This window comes from Babylonia areolata, chromosome 14 (assembly GCF_041734735.1).
Source record: "Babylonia areolata isolate BAREFJ2019XMU chromosome 14, ASM4173473v1, whole genome shotgun sequence".
NCBI lineage: Eukaryota > Metazoa > Mollusca > Gastropoda > Neogastropoda > Buccinidae > Babylonia > Babylonia areolata.
The window spans coordinates 20,842,589-20,862,588 of NC_134889.1; the positions used below are offsets into that span (position 1 = coordinate 20,842,589).

Below are 20,000 nucleotides of genomic sequence, written 5' to 3' on the forward strand. Positions count from 1 at the left end.
TTCACATCCAAGTCTTTTTAGCCCTTTTGAAATCACTCCACCTTCGCGGCCGCGGGTTTTCCAGCGCAGTATTGAAGTCTCTGCAGTTCACGGGGGCTGCGTTCAATCAATTGCTCCGACCCTATTTTGGCTGTGACAGACTTTGGGCTTTGAATGGTGGCTGGTTTCAGTTGAAACCGTCCGTCTCTCAACTGAACTGACCTATTTTACCAAGGTCTTTTAAAGCCTCTAAATTCTGGCTGTAATAGTGTGGGGTTGCGTGGTTTTTTGGCATACCGAGAACTGAGCAGTACTGACTGCTGCATACACAGTCAGTACTTTTTTTTTCTGGTTCGAGAAAAAAAAAAAACAGTTCAAAAACTTTTACGGGTTTCCTACCCCCGGCTCCCCCGCCTTTTCCCGTACTCCGCACCACTGATCCACACTCCCCACCCCGGGCCCATGGATTTTTTACCCAGACTGTTGTTGTCAGAATTTTTGTCGTTTTCGGGGTTTCCGAGTCGACACTTCTGAACTAGTTGCCGTGTTCATCAACTTGACGTGACAGCTGTGTGAACTTGAACTGACTCAATCAGATCTCAAACCATTCATACAATTTTGGGTCAGCAGTTAGCCTACTAGCCGAATAAACGACTTCTACAAAAGTGGTAATCGACGAACGGCGAGCCCGTACGTGACTTTTAAGCATCCGAATTTAGGTCATTAATTGATATTCAAAGCCTTTAACTCACTCAGTACGGCCAGCCGTCTCTTCTCCTCTACACAGACCCCTCGGATGTCCAGTGGGTGTCTCAATGACCCAACCTTTAGCTTCTGTCGTCAGAATTGTGGTGTTCTTTGTCAACATTCACCTCTTCAGTATAAGAGCCTTCCGCTTGCAATATTTTGATGGTGGTAATTGGGGCGAAACGCTGTTAACGTCGTCTCTTTTGCCGTTCGTATGGAGAGAGTTAAACTGGTCTATATGCTCCTTCAAGTTAATGCTAGCCCATGGGTTTACGGCGCGGCCCGGGAGTCTCTGTCTCTATCTCTACATAATAGTCCGCTTTCGAGCCTCAACAAACATACGCTCTCCGTCAACAATCTGTAACTGAGTACTGACTGGCCGTCATACAGATCTACTCTTTCAAGCTTTTAAACAAACTAATACTTTTCCAGGCTTCTAAAACTTGTCAAACATCTGAATATAGGCCATGTAATTTTCCAACCCTCTGAAATTAGGTCATAATCTTTTTTTCGTCCAAAACTTTAAAGCCACCCCAAATCAGTTTATTATCTTTCAAGCCGCCTTCGCCGAAAGCTCGATTGATTGATATGGATACTTATATAGCGCCTGTCCTAGGTCGGACACCAAGCTCTAAGCGCTTTACAAACTCGGGATCACTTTGCACAACAGGCTGCCTACCTGGGTAGAGCCAGCTGACGCCAGGGCTGCCACTGGACGCTCATCATTCGTTTCCTGTGTCATTCAGTCAGATTTCAGGCACGCACACATGCACACTCAGACAAACATGTAACATTTTACGTGTATGACCGTTTTTTTGTTGTTGTTTTGTTCATTTTACGTGTATGACCGTTTTTTGTAGTTTTTTTGTTTTTGTTTGTTTTTTTTTACCTCGCCATGTAGGCAGCCATACTCCGTTTTCGGGGGTGTACATGCTGGGTATGTTCTTGTTTCCATAACCCACCGAATGCTGACATGGATTACGGAATCTTTAACGTGCATATTAGATCTGGGGTTTGAAGGGGGTTCAGGCACTAGCAGGTCTGCAAACTATGTGTTGGCTTGTGAGATCGTAAAAGTCTCCACCCTTAACCCACCAGGCACCGTCACCGAAATTCGAACCCGGAACCCTCAGATTGAAGGTCCAACGCTTTAATCATTCGACGCCCGACTAAGCTTGCCCATGGATTATCTTTCTAGCTTCTGATGCGGTTGTCTAGTCTATATTTGGAGCCGCAAAAGCTAAATATAATATTTCATGTCTCCAAATCTAGCCGCGAACCCGATAAACAGATGGATTCTATTGATGTCCGGTAAACTAGCCCGTAAAGGCAGCAAGATGCGCAGGAGAAGTTATGTCGTGTGGCAGAAGAAGCTGAGAAGACTGGACTCCAAATCAACATTGGGAAAACAGAGGTCATGAGGGTCAACAACAAGAAGCAAGATCCAGTGCAACTACACCAAGAGAACATCAAGGAGGTTGACAAGTTTGTCTACTTAGGCAGTGTTGTCAGCAAAGACGGGGGGACGGACGAAGACATCAAGAGCCGTATCAACAAAGCAAGACACGCCTTCAACACCCTTCGACCAATCTGGAGATCGACAGCCCTCTCAATCCGCAACAAGATCCGGATTTTTAACACCAACGTGAAGTCGGTTCTACTCTATGGCTCAGAGACGTGGAGAGTGACAAAGACCAGCACCCACAAGCTTCAGACATTCACCAACAGATGCCTAAGAAACATCCTGAACATCAGATGGCCAGAGGTTGTCTCCAATGAAGAACTTTGGAACATGACAAAACAGACCCCACTGGAGAAGGAAATCAAGAAACGGAAATGGGGATGGATAGGCCATACACTACGCAAGCCTGCAACAAACATCACAAGACAGGCTCTCGATTGGAACCCACAGGGGAAAAGGAAAGTTGGCCGTCCGAAGCAGACCTGGCGGAGAAGCATTGAGGCAGAGACAAGGGCGGCCGGAATGACGTGGGCCGAACTGAAGAGGACCAGCCAGAGCCGGGTGCGTTGGAGGAGTGTTGTTGCGGCCCTATGTTCCCCACGGAATCAAGAGGAATAAGTCAAGTAAGTCAAACTAGCCCGTAATGCTAGACTTACTCCAGCCTCTAAAGCTAGCCCATTTTAATAAAACTGAAACCGGCCCAAGTGGTCTTCCAAGCTCGGCTCCGTCAAATCGCAGGCCATACAATCCACTAAATTATGACTCTAAAACCAGTTTTTAGTTTCTAAAGCTGGCACACACACACACATCGGGACACAAACCAACAGACTGCCCCGATACAGAGAGAGAGAGAGAGAGAGAGAGAGTGGGGGAGGGGGGGAGGAAGAGAAAGAGTGGAGACTGATCACCAAGTTGACAGCTTCAGCTCTGTGGCTGTGATCAAGTGGAACAGCGACAGCTTATTTTGACCATATTGTGACAGTTTGAGGTCAACACGAATCTCGTTTTCTTTATTATAAAAAAAAAAATAAAAATAAAATATATATATATATATATATATATATATACATATAGCTTCCTCTATAATTATGACCCTGTCAGTGTATGCTATAGCTAGGGCCTCTAGATTGCTGTGAACCGTTGCTTTGTCATGTGAAGATAACATTTTGTTGTTGTTGATCTTCGGGTCTAAGTCCAACCATGCACAGCGTCCGTGACTGAAATAGAGAGGACCGAGTCTCTACATCGTTACATATATACCTTAAAAAAAAATAAAAAATCACAGGATAAACCAGTTGATAGTTTATTTATTTGTGAATATATCTCCATGCTTTTTGGGAAGTGAAACCAAAACTTAGGATCAATAAGTGAAAATATGGGCGTCTTTGCGCCAACAATGTATGATTATCAGGTCTCTAAAAAGTGACCGACATGCAGAAAGCTTCTTGTGTGTGTGTGTGTGTGTAGAACCTTGACGTCACCAATTTTTGTAACTCCGTCCCAATTCTTATCACCCTTTGTTGCGTGATGAGGTATTCCATTGAAATACGTTGTACTGAATCATAATTATATTATGTTGAATAATAAACAGCTTCTGCAATCTCTTCCATCATTTCTACAAAGCATTGTTGAATAGTCATGATGTCAGGAGAGTTGTTTGCATTATTTTCCTCCATCATCAATTGTCATTCAAAAAACAACAACAGTGTCGGCAGATTCATGGAGGGCTGTTGTTTGAGGGACGTGGTGGCGTCTGGGAGGGACGCTCACTCAGTCTGGCTCCGCGACTAAGCCATTATTGTCGTTAGTAGGGGGCTTAGTAGGTGGTGTCCCGAGTACGTTAAAACAGAACTGGCACCACTGAACACCACCGAAGTGACTCAGCAGCAGTGCAGGGTCTCCTCTGGTGTGTGTGTGGCCTCCTGGCGACCTAACATCGAAGGTTCCCTGTGGACTGCCGACGCTGGAACTACGGCGGACGAACCTGGGTGTGGCCGTGTATGGGGGAATCTAAATGAGTGGCGTGGGAGTAATGCCACTGAAACGGTGCAGGTGATGGGGCAGCAAAAAAAAAAAAAAAAAAAACACAAACAAAAAAACACACACAAAAAACAACCACCTCCCCACCCCTTGTTTATGTATTTTTTTGGTTTTTGTTTTAAAAAGGGAAGGGTTGTTGGATGTATCGGATTTCCTCGAAAATCACTTTCTCTTCTCTCTCCCCCTCCTCCCATTAATTATGTTGGTTTTAAGACTTTTTTTTTGGGGGGGAGGTATTATTTTCAGTCAGATTGCTTTACTTTACCTTGCTCTCAGTTAAGCGAGTCTTGGAAAACCATACAAGTCACACGACAGATCCTTTCCCTGTTAGGAAGTTGCTCTGTGTTTTTGTTAAACAAGAGTTGTCTTTCTTTCTTTATTTGTATTTATTTATATTTCTTTTTATCACAACAGATTTCTCTGTGTGAAATTGGGGCTGCTCTCCCCATGGAGAGCGCGTCGCTATACAACAGCGCCACCCATGTTTTTGTATTTTTTCCTGTGTGCAGTTTTATTTGTTTTTCCTATCAAAGTGCATTTTTCCACAGAATTTTGCCAGGAACAACCATTTCGTTGTCGTGGGTTCTTTTACGTGCACTAAGTGCATGCTGCACACGGGACCTCGGTTTATCGTCTCATCCGAATGACTAGCGTCCTGACCACCACTCAAGGTCTAGTGGAGGGGGAGAAAATATCGGCGGTTGAGCCGTGATTCCAACCAGCGTGCTCAGATTCTCTCGTTTCCTGGGCAGACGCGTTACCTCTAGGCCATCACTCCACTTCAGCAAGCCTGGCGAACTTTTCATTCACAAACTGCAGGATCCATACTGGTTTTAAATCACAAAAATCTTTAAAACCCAAACATTAAAAAAAAAAAGAAAAGAAAAAAAAGCCAAAAAAAAAAAAGCCAGGTATCTGGACAAAAAGCACCATATAAGTGCAGGTTTTAGCCCCTTGAATGAGTCTTTCCAGCTGAGAATCTAATTTTGAAAGATCCTTTCTGGATCAACTGATTTTACAAAAAAAACCAACAAACAAAAAACAAAAAAACCAACAACAAAAAAATCATGTATATGGATAGTTATGTTATGCTCTATTCTTCGATGACAGTAACAATGCATTTTGTTTTCAGTGTAGTCAATTTTTCATTATTATTATTATTTTATTATTATTATTATTTTAACAAACCTGGGTCATTTATTGTTTAATAAAAGCATGCCATTAAAACAGACATAAACATATTAAAGAAAAATCTGTTTAAGCCCTGTAGAATGAACCTGGAGGCTCACTGCACCATTCTATGACCCTTCATTGGAGAACTTTGGCAGTTGGTTTTCAGATCAAGTTTTTAATCCAGGATCAACAGGCAAAGAGTCCATCAGTTGAGCGATGGAACTTGCCAAGGGTGTTGATCTTGAATCCCAGCTGTCTGGTGGGTGGAGATTGTTCTGATCTCCAAGATCACTAAATATGCAGATGTGCCAGTGCCTCCAGCCCCCTCATACACACAATCACATGCAGAACATATGCAAGATGGCGTGGAGAGCCTTGGCCAAAGGAATGATTCAGCGCTTATAGCTTTTAGAGGCGTTTGATTGGCTGAGAGCGGGGCGGGCCCGTCTTTTCACTGTTAGCCGCGCGAAATTTGGCCAAGCAGAGCAAACCATAGGCCTAGTTTGCATCAGTTTGACATGGTACAGTATATGACACCAAAATATGAATACACACATGAGATAGCCATCCTTGTCAAGCATTTGATGGTTCATCGAGACAGTGATATACCCAGTATGCACATCTTGAAAATGGTGGGATAACAATGTCCTCGTGTTGAGGCCCACCCAAGACATTGTGAATGTGGTACTTTCCAATGGTGGACCACGGTGCACTCATGATTTTGTTATTGATTGCATGACCTTGGCTTAGTCTGGCAAACCAGCCTGTTGTGATGTCTTAACTCTCTCCATACGAACGGTGAAAGAGACGACGTTAACAGCGTTTCACCCCAATTACCATCATCAAAATATTGCAAGCGGAAGGCTCTTATACTGAAGACGTGAATGTTCACAAAGAATACCACAATTCTGATGGTGGAAGCTAAAGGTTGGGTCATTCAGACACCCACTGGACATCCAAGGGGTCTGTGTAGAGAAGAGAGGACTGGCCGTACTGAGTGAGTTAAGTGTTCAGCATATTTGATCCATTGTTTAAGTTCAGGATTTTGAGCTGATGAAAATTTTGAAGAGCAGTTTTTGCATGTGTGGAAAGGAATTAAAATTTTCCTGCATGTATTTATTTGACTTTAGTGTTGATGGGCATTGTCTTGTAATTGAGGCTGCATTTCACCTTTGTCCTGATGAAGAGGTCTAGCTGAAATTTTACCAAATATAGTGTGCACTACTTCCTCCAAAACAGTACAATTTTTTTTGGTGGTCAGTTCTGCTTCCAATAAGCTGCTGGGAGAAATGTTAAATCACAGTGAGAAATGTTTATATTTTGAGGGTGAAGTATTGTTTGAGTGGTGGCTTATTATTTTGTATTTGTGTTTCTTTTTATCACAAGATTTCTCTGTGTGAAATTCCGGCTGCTCTCTCCAGGGAGAGCGCGTCGCTATACTAGTGCCACCCATTTTTTTTCCCTGCGTGCAGTTTTATTTGGTTTTCCTATCGAAGTGGATTCTTCAGAATTTTGCCACGAACAACCCTTTTGTTGCCGTGGGTTCTTTTACGTGCGCTAAGTGCATGCTGCACACAGGACCTCAGTTTATCATCTCATCTGAATGACTAGCGTCCAGACCACCACTCAAAGTCTAGAGGAGGGAGAGAAAATATCAGCAGCCAAGATGTGATTTGAACCAGCGCGCTCAGATTCTCTCGTTTCCTAGGCGGGCGTGTTACCTCTAGGCCATCACTCCAGAGGGGGTGGCGTGGACAAACTTCCATTGGAAATGCTGTAAACATTGCAGTTGGCCAATGCTTTCTCAACACCTGTGATTTGGAAGGCAGGTTTTACTTTGGAGCTAGTTATTTCCTCTTCATGCTCTTGATTACATATCAACTGTGGAAGCCACACAGCCAATACTGACTGAAATCTGTCAATGAAAAGTTTTTTGGAATATCAGTCAGATGCATCTTGATAGGAGTTTGTATTACACTCCATGTTTGGTGATACATATACTTACCATGTCAAACTGATGCAAACTATGCATCTTGATTCCATGATATAATTGACCATTTTTGGGTGGTTGTAAAAATCATTTTGGTTCAAAACTGAAAGCATGTTAATTCTGTTGTGATGAAAAATCAAACTTCAAATCACAGAAACTTTGTCCACTACAGTCACCCCCTTGTGTTGATCACTACAGTTATCTCCCATCATGTATGCACTGGGATTTCAGTTCCATTGGAAATGGCCATCTTGAAGTATGGTACTTTAAAGAAAGCACCTTGTGCTAGTACTTGGAAATCATCTCCATCTTTTACCACTCTGCTTATAATTCACCTGACCTTTTCAAATATTTCTCTTAGCATTCAAGCCTTTCACACAGACACACACACAAAATATAAAACACCACTTCATAGATGCTGAGCCAAAATATTTTTTATCCCATTATCATCGAGCGTATGTATAAAACAAGCCATCATGTTTTGGAGATGCACACATAATTATACATCTGCTAACGTTTTATCCCAATCATACATCCTTTACGTTCAAAACAATTTTTCAACACTAACAAAACTATTCCTCTTCCTGAAATATACATATATCAAAGTATGTAAAAGACTGCAGCAACTTACATACCTTCAAATACTGGAAAGGTAACAAAAAGTACAAATCTGATAATACTCAACACTGAACATGTTTAAAGAAAAACAAAACAAACCTGATTTTGTATGAGTTTCCTATCAACCTACATTTCAATTTTCAACATCTTCTCATCTGGTCTTTCCAACACAGATGAAACCGTTTATTTATCAATATATTCTTTTATAAATGTATCAAGAAACACACACCAAAGAGATTCTTCAGTTCAACAGTCCGGAATGTGGCTCAGCATGTGTTTTGTGATCACATAAAAAAAAAGGAGAAAAATGCGTAGAGCAATTTAATCTTGAAAGAAAAGACAGGGAGACAGAGTCGGAGTTTTCTGGGATGAATTTAGGCTTGCTCTTCCTCCCCCTCCTCCTCCTCAAACTCCCCTTCCTCTTCTGCAGTAGCATCCTGGTACTGCTGGTACTCAGAGACCAAGTCGTTCATGTTGGACTCGGCCTCTGTGAACTCCATCTCATCCATTCCCTCCCCTGTGTACCAGTGGAGGAAGGCCTGCAAAAAGGAAATATACCTCAATTTTCAGGATTTGAATTAAAAAACAAAACAAAACAAAAAAACAAAAAAAACCCCCGTCGACCATGTTTTCATGGAGTAAAAATTTTTCATTTGATATATATCTTAAGGTGAAGGTAAGCAAAAATACACACATAATAAGACATTTATGCACCATGTTTTCATGGAGTAAATATATAAGGTGAAGGTAAGCAAAAATACACACATAATAAGACATTTATGCCTAGATAAATGAAAAGAAACCGAGTGTGTACATTTTACTGAAAAGACATGCAACAGCTATTCATCCAAAGAGAGGAGGATGGAAAAGTACTCGCTGATTTACAAAAATGGTACATATGCCCCATTATTTGGAATCATATTCAGAATGTAAAGAGCAAGGAAAAAGATAACTTAAAAAAGCAAATATTCAATTGAAAAATATTTAAACTTTGTACATTTTTCAGTTTGAGGGATGTATTGTTGTGCGCAATGGAATGTGTTCTGCCGTTTCATTTGATATGCTGAGGTTTAATGTGCTTGGCAAAAGTAAACCTGCAAAAGATCTGGCCCATTTTTCGTAATACTTCTTCCAACCACAACAGAACTACAATAGTTTAACAAAGCAGAAAATATCTATTAATGTAAACGCCACAGTTAGATACCTGTAAAATCAAACTTATTGACAGGATATACATATTTTTGTCATTTTGATCTCCTGACAAAATCGTCAGAATGATTTCATGAGAGAGTGATATCATTAACACTGAAAACTGTTTGGCTTGGTGCATGAGCCACTTATCCAAAATATGTCAAGTATTGAATCAAAGTAAAACAAAACAAAAACCCAGTAAAGCCAAGATACTAATACAAAAATCCACATAATACAGAGAAACTCTCGGTTTCCTGAATATATTTGTCACATCACAAGTATGCAGGCACAAAAAAAAGAAAGAAAAAAAAAAAAAAAAAAAGGTTGGCGCTCTGAGTGTAGTCACGCACTCTCCTCGAGGAGAGCAGCCCGAATTTCACACAGAGAAAATCTGTGTGTGACAAAAAAAAAAAAAAAAAAAAAAAAAAAAACAATACAAAACTCTGGAGAATTTCTACTGAATATCTATATTGTATACCTTGCGACGGAACATGGCGGTGAACTGCTCCGAGATGCGCTTGAAGAGCTCCTGGATGGCTGTGGAGTTACCGATAAAGGTGGAGGACATCTTGAGGCCTCTGGGAGGGATGTCACACACGGCTGTCTTGACGTTGTTGGGGATCCACTCCACGAAGTAGCTGCTGTTCTTGTTCTGCACGTTCAGCATCTGCTCGTCCACCTACAGATGAGGAAAAAGAAAGAAGAAAAAAAAAGTATCAATATTTGAACAATACTAATTTGTCACAAGCAATCAGTTTTACTGATATTAGATTTTAAACCAACTCATTACTTTCTTGCTAGGTACAATATATATATATATATACACACACACAAGCCTTTCAACCATATGCATCCTATACAGACAAGCCTTACAGGAAATACTTCTTTAGAATATAACCAAGACCTCCTAAACTTTCGTGGTATGCCTCAGATTTCAAAAAGATTCTGATAATTTAAAGTATTTCGAAAAGTGATAAAGGAACAAACCAGATTTTGAAAATACTGGTATAACTTTTTTTTTTGGAGGAAAGGGAGAGAGGGATGGGACATTGTAAAGTAGAGGTGTAATAAGACACTGGAGTACAGCTGCTGTTAAGTGATTACATGCTCAAGCATGTGAAAAGGGTAATTCACCGACTTTACTTGCAGACAGATGAGGTCAGTTTTCAAGGGATATGATCATGACTGAAATGTATTTTTCTCACACATTCTTAATTTAGATCACTGTCAAATGTACCCAGCATTTACGATAACGTAGTCTGCAAAAGGCCCAAAGAATTAAACTGACGAAGAAAAAAGCTGTGTGGGTATCGTAGAACAAATTTGTGAGCACTAATCTACAACAAAAAACCCACCAAATTCCGGCAACAGATTTATCACATGAAGTGCTATATTCTCCAGGCTGCCACAGGGATGTCCACACCAACTGTTTACCTCCTTCATGGACATACGGCCGCGGAACATGGCTGCCACGGTCAGGTAACGGCCATGGCGTGGGTCGCAGGCGGCCATCATGTTCTTGGCGTCAAACATCTGCTGCGTCAGCTCCGGCACGGTCAGGGCCCGGTACTGCTGGGAGCCGCGGGACGTCAGGGGAGCGAAGCCAGGCATGAAGAAGTGGAGGCGGGGGAAGGGCACCATGTTAACGGCCAGCTTGCGCAGGTCTGCGTTCAGCTGTCCCGGGAAGCGGAGACAGGTGGTCACCCCTGAGCAAAAAAACAAAACAAAAACAATGCATTAAGTTTCCCTTTAGAAACAAAACTCAAACTTTTTTTTGTTTTGTTACAATACTTCACTGAAAGTTCTTGTAAATGTATTCTAAATAATTTCAAGATGTTATCTGTTATTGTAAAAGGTTTGCTGCGTAGTCCGACAGGACGTTGTTTCAGTTGTTTGATGTTAGTGTAACCCCCCCCCCCGCCTCTCCCTATCACCCCTCTCCACACCCCCCCCCCCCTTTTTTTTTTTCCTCTTTAGCCTAATCTAATATCACTTTAAGAGAACAGAAATTAAATTGAAGACTACTAACAAAGCTTGTCAAATATTTCTTCTTTTCTTTTTAAACTCTATATTTTTTAGAAACAGAACTATTCCAAACAGACTTTTGCCCTTTGCCTATTTGAAAAAAAGGGAAGTTGATTATATTTCTTTACAAAACATTATCCTATAAAATTCTTTCCTTACTGTGCACTGAAAAACCAAAGTATATACCATGAACTGGAAGTTTCCATTACTTTGTGAGCACCGAGTTTGGAAACTGAATGATACTTGGACATTACAGGGCATGGGAATATCACCATTTTTTTTCGTGTAAATAAATTCTTGTTAATCCCCAAAAGGGTTGAAGCGGAGGGGGCAAGAGATGGAAATGCCTATCCAAACAAAGCTCCAATATAACCTAGAAACTAATTCTGGTGTTAATGAAGCCTGTCATTCCAGTACCACCTTTGGTGTCAAAAACCAACAATCCATACCAGACATGGTGGCAGACACCAGATGGTTCAGATCTCCATAGGTGGGGGTGGTCAGTTTCAGTGTACGGAAGCAGATGTCGTACAGAGCCTCGTTGTCAATGCAGTAGGTTTCATCAGTGTTCTCCACCAGCTGGTGAACCGACAGGGTGGCGTTGTATGGCTCCACTACAGTGTCAGAAACCTGGAAAAAAGAAAAGAAAAAAGGTTCCATCCCTCCAGTGTGTCAGAACCTGAAACGTTAATGCTGGATTATGCAATGCAGACAAATGAATGGAAAACACAGCACATTTCTTGAGGTATACTGTAAAGACATAAGAATTTGTTAAAAAAAATTCCCAACAACTGTTCTCCATTTGGTTCAATTACACTCACTTGGGGGTGAACACAGAAATCAACTGGGGGTGGGGGTGGGGGAGTGGGGGAAGAAAAAAGAAAAAAAGAAGAAAAGAATAAAAAAATATATCAGTAAATTCAGTTTTTACAAAGCCAAACTCAATGAATACACCCTTAATCCCCTATTTCCCAATAACAACATGGTGGATGGGAGAACGGTGTAAACATTACTGATGTGGTAAGGTGCTTTTCAGCTTTCCGAGTTGAATGATTATCAGCCATTTTCATTCTAAAATATAGTTACAGGAAAAGTGGACTAAAAGTTCTTCCTTTGCCACCCTTGCCCATCACAACACGAAAGACAACAAAACTTTGATTCTGACATGACCTCTTCGATCAAGTTCATTAAGCTGAAAAAAGTTTCCTGATGATCAAGGGATCACAGAGGTAAATTTCAAAAAGTAACAATTAAATGTGCAGATATCCAACATCACACTAATAACAACGTGTCTAAAACCTAGAGTTACAGAGACAAAAGAAGACACTGAACACTGAACTGTTTTAATGAATAGGCCATTGGCCCATGTCAATAGGGGTGGTTACAAGTCCATGCAGAGGAACAACAAACATTTTATAATTGGGAACGTACTTTCAAAGCCTTGTCAAGGAACACAGCCAAGCGCTTGACCAGTAATTTGTTTTCACACGCAAAAAGTAATGTCAAATTAAACAAAGATGGAGTATTGTAGTTCTTAGCGGGGATATAGTGTTGTCTCAGATCAGCATATTGAGGGCATTGTAACACAAAGTGAACTTCTGTTTCCTTTTGAGAATCACAGAAAGGACAGGAAAGCTCATTATCTGTTACATTACGTTTAAAACGTAATCTGTGTGTATTGAGTTGTGACACACCAAGTCGTAAACGTACAAAACTAATTCTGGCTTGAATATGTTTCAGTTCCAACAAATATGGTGAAAGTACAAAAAAGAAGACAAACATTTAGAAAGACACAAACCAGCATTATCCTTGACAAACGAGTTATTTTGTATTAGTTACTGTAAAGAACTGTGTCATTAAAATAATCAAAATAAGGAGTGTGCAATTATTTCAAAATGTATGAAACCGAACTGGCTTTTTGCAAAAGAAACTTCAAATTACAAAACTGAGTGCATGGAACCTGAATAAAAAGTAGAAAAAAAAAGAAGAAAAAGAAAAACTCATACTAAATAAACAGCAAACTGTATCACAGTTTCACCTTGGGGGAAGGTACCACAGAGAAGGTGTTCATGATTCTGTCCGGGTACTCCTCACGGATCTTAGAGATGAGAAGGGTACCCATGCCAGACCCCGTGCCGCCACCAAGAGAGTGAGTCAGCTGGAATCCTGAAGTAAAAAAGTCAAGCGTATCAGAAATGGCAACCCCCCCATCCTCCAACAAACAAACAAAAAAACAAAACAAAAACACAACCTTTTTCAAAAAGTGTGAGAGATGGCATTAAAATACATATATTTCAACAGTAGTACCAATATACACATTTGGCTCCTGATAAGCTTATAACAAGTGAACTGACATTTTTTCTCTCTCAAGCAATAGTGGAAGGTAGGGGGAGAGAGGGAGGAAGGCAGGAGATGGAGAGATAAGGGGAGGGGGAGAGAGAGAGAGAGAGAGAGAGAGAGAGAGAGAAGGAGAGATATAGAGACAGAGATAGACAGAGAGAGTGAGAGAGAGAGAAGGATATATATATATATATATATATATATATATATATATATATATATAGAGAGAGAGAGAGAGAGAGAGAGAGAGAGAGAGAGAGAGAGAGAGAGAGAGAGAGAGAGAGAGAGAGGGTGGGGAGAGAAAGGGAGTCAGGAATATACAGCAGTTCAAATCTCAATAAACCCAACCCTCTTTCTAACAGCCCAGGAGCCATATCAGAGCTGAACCTCACCAGACCTGGATAAAAAAAACACCTTCCTCAGGCAAAGACACAACACACAGAATGGGCACCAGTACCTTGCAAGCAGTCACAGTTCTCAGCCTCTTTCCTGACCACATCCAGAACCGAGTCCACGAGCTCAGCACCCTCTGTGTAGTGACCTTTGGCCCAGTTGTTGCCAGCTCCAGACTGGCCGAAAACGAAGTTGTCAGGGCGGAAGATCTGGCCGAAGGGGCCGGAACGGACAGAGTCCATGGTGCCCGGCTCCAAATCGACCAGAACAGCACGGGGCACGTATTTTCCTCCTGCAGAGAAATAATCCTATGAATATCCAAGCACTCAGAAGAATGTCCATTTCACTGCTTTGAAAATGCAACAGTAAGCTAGTTCTAAACTTAGGGGGCTACATAAAGATGACAATTCAATGCTGTACTCAATGGGGGCTTGGGGGGTATTGGTGGGGAAGGAAAGCGGATATTTTATTCTCAAAGATTATCTGTTAAGTTGCAATAACTTCAGCCTAGCAAGTGCTGCAAATCCATTCTTAAAACATTCTCCCTTACTGTTATGCCAAAGAGATAATAACCATTAACTCACTCAGTACGGCCAGTCCTCTCTTCTCCTCTACACAGACATTTCGGATGTCCAGTGGGTGTCTCAATGACCCAACCTTTAGCTTCCGTCTTCAGAACTGTGGTATTCTTTGTCAACATTCACCTCTTCAGTATAAGAGCGTTCCGCTTGCAATACTTTGATGATGGTAATTGGGATGAAATGCTGTTCAAGTCGTCTCTTTCGCCATTCGTATGGAGAGAGTTAATAAAAACATGAACAAACTGCAGCCCAGCTTAATCATATTCTGATTCAACATCACCTTCCAGCTACGTCTGATTTAAGCATCGATAAACAAGATTTCTACCTGTGGCTTCATTATAGTAGACGCTGATGCGCTCCAGCTGAAGGTCAGAGTCCCCATGGTATGTGCCTGTGGGGTCAATGCCATGCTCGTCAGAGATCACCTCCCAGAACTGAAACCACACAATCATACACATATTATTTTAAAAGAAAAACAACAACAAAAATACACAAAAACCAATGTCCATCTCTCATTAATGATTCACCATGACAATGGTATTTAATCATAAACAATTACAAAAACAATGGACTTAAATCAAAATTAAGAAAAACATTTTTTCATAGACAATGGTGCTGGAAAACAACAACCTATCATCAAAATGGGATTCAGCAAAATGAAGAGCAATAATTTTGCAACCCCACTGCCTTTTCCATTTTAAAGATGAGCTAAAAAGTTTAAGGATCAGGAGAAGAGAAAGACAAACCCAAAAAACATTCACAGAAAATGTTTGAGCTGTCAGTACTGTAGTTTTCTTTCCCCAATTAGTTTCATAAACATTGAAAAACATACTATTACATTTCAAACCCTTCAGCAGAATTAACAAGAAAACAACAGCAAAACAAAACAAAACAAAAAAACAACAACAAACACTGCAAGTGATATCACAACTCTTGAAAAGAACTGAAGGCTGCTTAAGAAGCAGCTCAAAATGGATTCCTATCAACAAATTTATCAATATCTTTAACTGAATCAATGATAGATAGTCTCTCATAAAATCAAAGCATTAACTACCTTATTAAGTACCTGTGGAGTGATGGCCTAGAGGTAACGCGTCTGCCTAGGAAGTGAGAGAATCTGAGCGTGCTGCCGATATTTTCTCCCCCTCCACTAGACCTTGAGTGGTGGTCTGGACGCTAGTCATTCGGATGAGATGATAAACCAAGGTCCTGTGTGCAGCATGCACTTAGCACACGTAAAAGAACTCACAACAAAAGGGTTGTTCCTGGCAAAATTCTGTAGAAAAAATCCACTCCACTTTTCTACTTTTACTTCTTACTTCACACACACACACACACAAAAAGAAAGAAAAAGAGAAGCTCTGCAATTTCAAGAGAAAGATTCCAAATGACAATGGTGACCGACATCCTGACCTGTAACCTCAATCTCGGGCAACAACCCTTCATTGACAAGCACACTCGGCTGCAATAGAAGCGGTAAATCCTGAGAAGTGAAAGTAGAAGCTGTGAACAGGAATGAAGTCCTGACAGCTGTGGTGTGGTAGAAAAATGTTGCAGCCATCAAAACAGCTGTGTGCGCCGTCTGTCAAGCAGCAAAAACAGTCACCATGGATACCAGATAGGAATCCGGCTGACACTAAATGGAGAGCTCTCCATCTTGTGACATTTGTGTTTAACATGTTTGTTCGTGACAATTACTGGCCTGTTACTACGCACACTTCAAAGTAATTCATAGCCCTTCACTGTCTTCCTTTAAATCCAGCCTCAAGACCTTCCTCTTCCAGCAGTATTTCCTCTAGACCCTCTCTCATACGTGAAAGTAGGTAGTTGATTGTGTAGGTATATTTGTAACGCTGTATTGTGTGCTTCTAATGTATGTATCAATGGATGGATGGATTGATGCATGTATGCACTGTACGTTTCAGTTAGTATGCACATTTGTATATTCATAGTGCATGACTGTCAGTTAAGGACAGAGTGTGTTTCATATGTGTGTGTGTTTGTGGACTGTAAAGTGCTTTGTGCAATGAGGAAAGTGCTGATAAATGTCCAGTTATTTATCTATTTCATTTTCGTTAAAAGTATGTTTGTCATTTTGTTGGCTTTTATGGTTTGCAGAGAGAAATGACTAAAGAAAAATTTTCCAAGTTACATTTTTTTCCCTTCTCTCAACACATCTGTGGGTGAAAGAGGTAACTGGATATGCATAAAAGAAACAATACCCTCTTTCTTTTCTTTTTCATGGTTATAGCTCACTAAATATTCAAATCATTCACAATTTGAATTGAGAAAATTGCTATAAATTCTGGGCTACATCCCCAGTTTTCACTTAGTATTTTCCACACATGATTTTGTGTGTGTAAAAATGCATGGCTGAATGATGACAGCTGTCCATGCAAAATTTATCAGACACATCAAACCTGCTATTGTCAACTGCGGCGCACCAGTTCCATCCGGAAATATCTGTCCATTGACACAACATATAGACTTGTCGTTTCTCTCTCGCCTTGACTACTGTAACTCTATTGTCTGGTTTGCCTGCTTCATCCATTCAGTCCCTTCAGCGCACACAAAACATGGCTGCCCAACTCGTCCTCAGAAAGAAAAGATCTGAGCACATCACTCCTCTTTTGCAACATCTCCACTGGCTCCCTGTCTCACACAGAATAAAGTACAAGATCAGCACTCTATGCTATAAATGTATTCACAAATCAGCCCCTTCCTATCTCTGTGGGTGCCTTCACCTCTACACTCCATCTCGCTCACTACGATCAGCTTTGGTTCCACTCTATTTACGCATATCCAGATTCAAACTCTTGACTGTTGGCCACCGTTCTTTCTCTGTCTCTTGACCTTGCAAATGGAACAAACTGGAAGCCAATGAAGGTATTGCAAAAGAGAAGTGTTGCTCAGATCTTTTCTTTCTTTGGTCAAGTCAGGCAGCAGAATTTTGAATGCGTTGAAAGGACTGAAAGGATGAAGCAGGCAAACCAGACAATGGACTTACAGTAGTCAAGGCAAAAAAGAATGAGATGGCAATTCGATCTAGATGTTGCATCCAAGGGCAGATATTTCCAAATGGAACTGATGCACTGCAATGGACAATAGCAGGATCAAGTCTGATTGAACATTTTTTGCATGGACAGTGTGTTGTCAAGGACAACACCGAGATTCCTGAGCTGAAAAGAGGGATGGATGACGGTAAAATCCAATTTTTTTCAGGTACAGGCACATTTAAATTTATATTTCATTGGCATTAGTACATCAGTGAATTAAAAAAGATACTGTTATCCATTCATTAACACACACCCACAATGTCATTAAAGTTTCTGAGGTTAGGTGCAAGCTCATATTCACATATGATCTTACTGGTTGTACCTGAGCCACAATATACTTAAAAACTGCATTCATTTCTGGATGATGTAACTGTCCTGCATAAATTTTGCAATTTTATATTCCATAACGGCTGGAACGGTTAATGTATCTTGCGTGAATACGTTTTACAATTTCTTACAATGAATAGTTCAAGCTGGATAAAATACATAAGCCACTTGCCGTCAGGACATGCGCATCGTCAGACTTTAAACTGCATAAATTTGCTGATCATGTGCATGCGTCTTGGATAATTTATATCCCATAGATCTGTACATATCACAATTATCGTGCGTTTCTTCAGTATAATCGAGAGTAAGTCGGCCTTTTTCTTCTATCTCATTGCCGGTAATTGTGAAACTGAACAGGCAAAACTGGACAAAGCTCGAGCATTGCTTGTTCAAGATATCGCATCTTACGCGGAGCCGTCAGGCTCACATCTTATCGTTATCCATATATGCTCGAGCTTTGTCGAGTTTTATCTGTTCAGTTTCAAAACAACTACCAGCAACAACATTTAATCAAATATGGAATAAAATAATCATATTACTGGCGTTAAAAATCACCCAGATTATGTCAAAATGTCATGCAATGTGAGGTCGCTCCGAAACAACGGGGGTGATGGGGGGGCGGAGAGGCTGAAATAGGTCTCGGAATTTCTAAACCAAAAATAGAATATCTTGTCATTCAAAACTTTGCAAATGCTACAGCAACAGGTGGAAAATGCCCGACAGACGAGCGCAACCAGTGACAAAGGAAGAGTCTTGGCGCCCACTCGCCATTCAAAAACGGCACCGTTTGGCGCAAAGGCTAGACAAAATGTGTCTGCTTCTAGCAGACGAATGTTTGTGTCAATCAGAAATCGCAGTTGAAAACGCCGATATTTTTCGTCGTGGTAAGCAAGTGTCTTACCTTAGCGCCAATCTGGTTGCCGCACTGTCCAGCCTGGATGTGTACGATTTCTCTCATGATGGCGGTGAGTTTGTTCTTGCTTCTGGAAGCTGGTGCTGTCGCTCGAAAAATAACGGCGGCGGAGGAGAAAGCTCAAATTATGCTCACGAGGGAGGAATTGTGGGACTGCCGTAACAGTGATTCTGTTTTAGTCCTCCGCCAGGAAAATGATGTTTCTCTCTCTCTCTCTCTCTCTCTCTCTCTCTGAGCCGCGGCTTATCCCTTAGTAGTTTAGTTTGCTTTAATTATGTTTTTCCTTTCTGTTCCATTTTATTTGTTTTGCACCATTTTTGTTCTGCTTTGTACCTTACAATTATGTCACTAAAGCTTCACAGCGAATGACATTAAACATTTCAGTGTGCAGTGTTCAGTGTTCAGTGCTCTCTCTCTCTCTCTCTCAAAGTTGTTGGTGTTTATGGAACTGGATTGGCGAAAGTGATTATTATGTAAATAGCATTTACGGCCATGACCGTCAGTGAACGGTTTGTCTTCAGTTGTCAAGTTGGATGTTGTTTTTTCCTGAGCTAAATCAATGATTAAATGATTAAGTTGTATCATGTGGTTATTTTACATCGAACTTACAAGATTGCTTAAATCAAGCCACATCTACGCCTTCTGCTGCTTGCGCTGCTTGATTTATGTAATTCAAAGTCAAAGCTGGTGTCTCTCTCTGTCTCTCTGTCTCAGTCTTTCTCTGTCTCCAGTCGCTGTCTCTCCCTCCATCGATCTTCTCTCTCCTCCCCCCCGCCCCAAAAAATGTCTTGATGTTAATGCAATCGATCGGAACGTGGGTGTCTAACCATTACACCACTAACCTTCACTTCAACAGCGAGGGACTTTCCGCGCTTGCAGACTCTTTATGCAAATGAGGAAGAGTCATCGTGCGATACGCGCGCGCGCTCTGTCTGTCACTACGAGCAACGCGATGCATTAACTTGCACGACGAGGCAGCTGCACTGACGTCTGACCGAACTGGTTCCACGTTGACGACGGTCAGTGACGCAAATGCCACTGGCACTTACGCCTCTGGTTAAAATTAGCAGATGTAGTAATGTTGCAATAATTTCACTGAGCCTTAACATCAGAATAACATTAAGTCAGCAGCAATCTTACTCAGCTGTCTTCCCCCCACCCACCC

General features: G+C 41.2%; 1 protein-coding gene across 1 annotated transcript; it reads right to left on the reverse strand.

Moving 5' to 3' along the window:
* Positions 1 to 7,807: 7,807 nt before the first annotated feature.
* LOC143289908 (tubulin beta chain-like) lies at positions 7,808 to 18,982 on the reverse strand. Its single transcript, XM_076599146.1, has 8 exons — positions 18,824 to 18,982; positions 14,865 to 14,973; positions 14,023 to 14,250; positions 13,264 to 13,391; positions 11,675 to 11,855; positions 10,635 to 10,906; positions 9,679 to 9,879; positions 7,808 to 8,548 (listed from the first exon to the last, which is right to left on the reverse strand). The coding sequence occupies exons 1-8, from the start codon at positions 18,878 to 18,880 to the stop codon at positions 8,384 to 8,386; spliced, it is 1,341 nt and encodes a 446-aa protein (XP_076455261.1). The 5' UTR covers positions 18,881 to 18,982; the 3' UTR covers positions 7,808 to 8,383.
* Between the last annotated feature and the right edge of the window lie 1,018 nt (positions 18,983 to 20,000).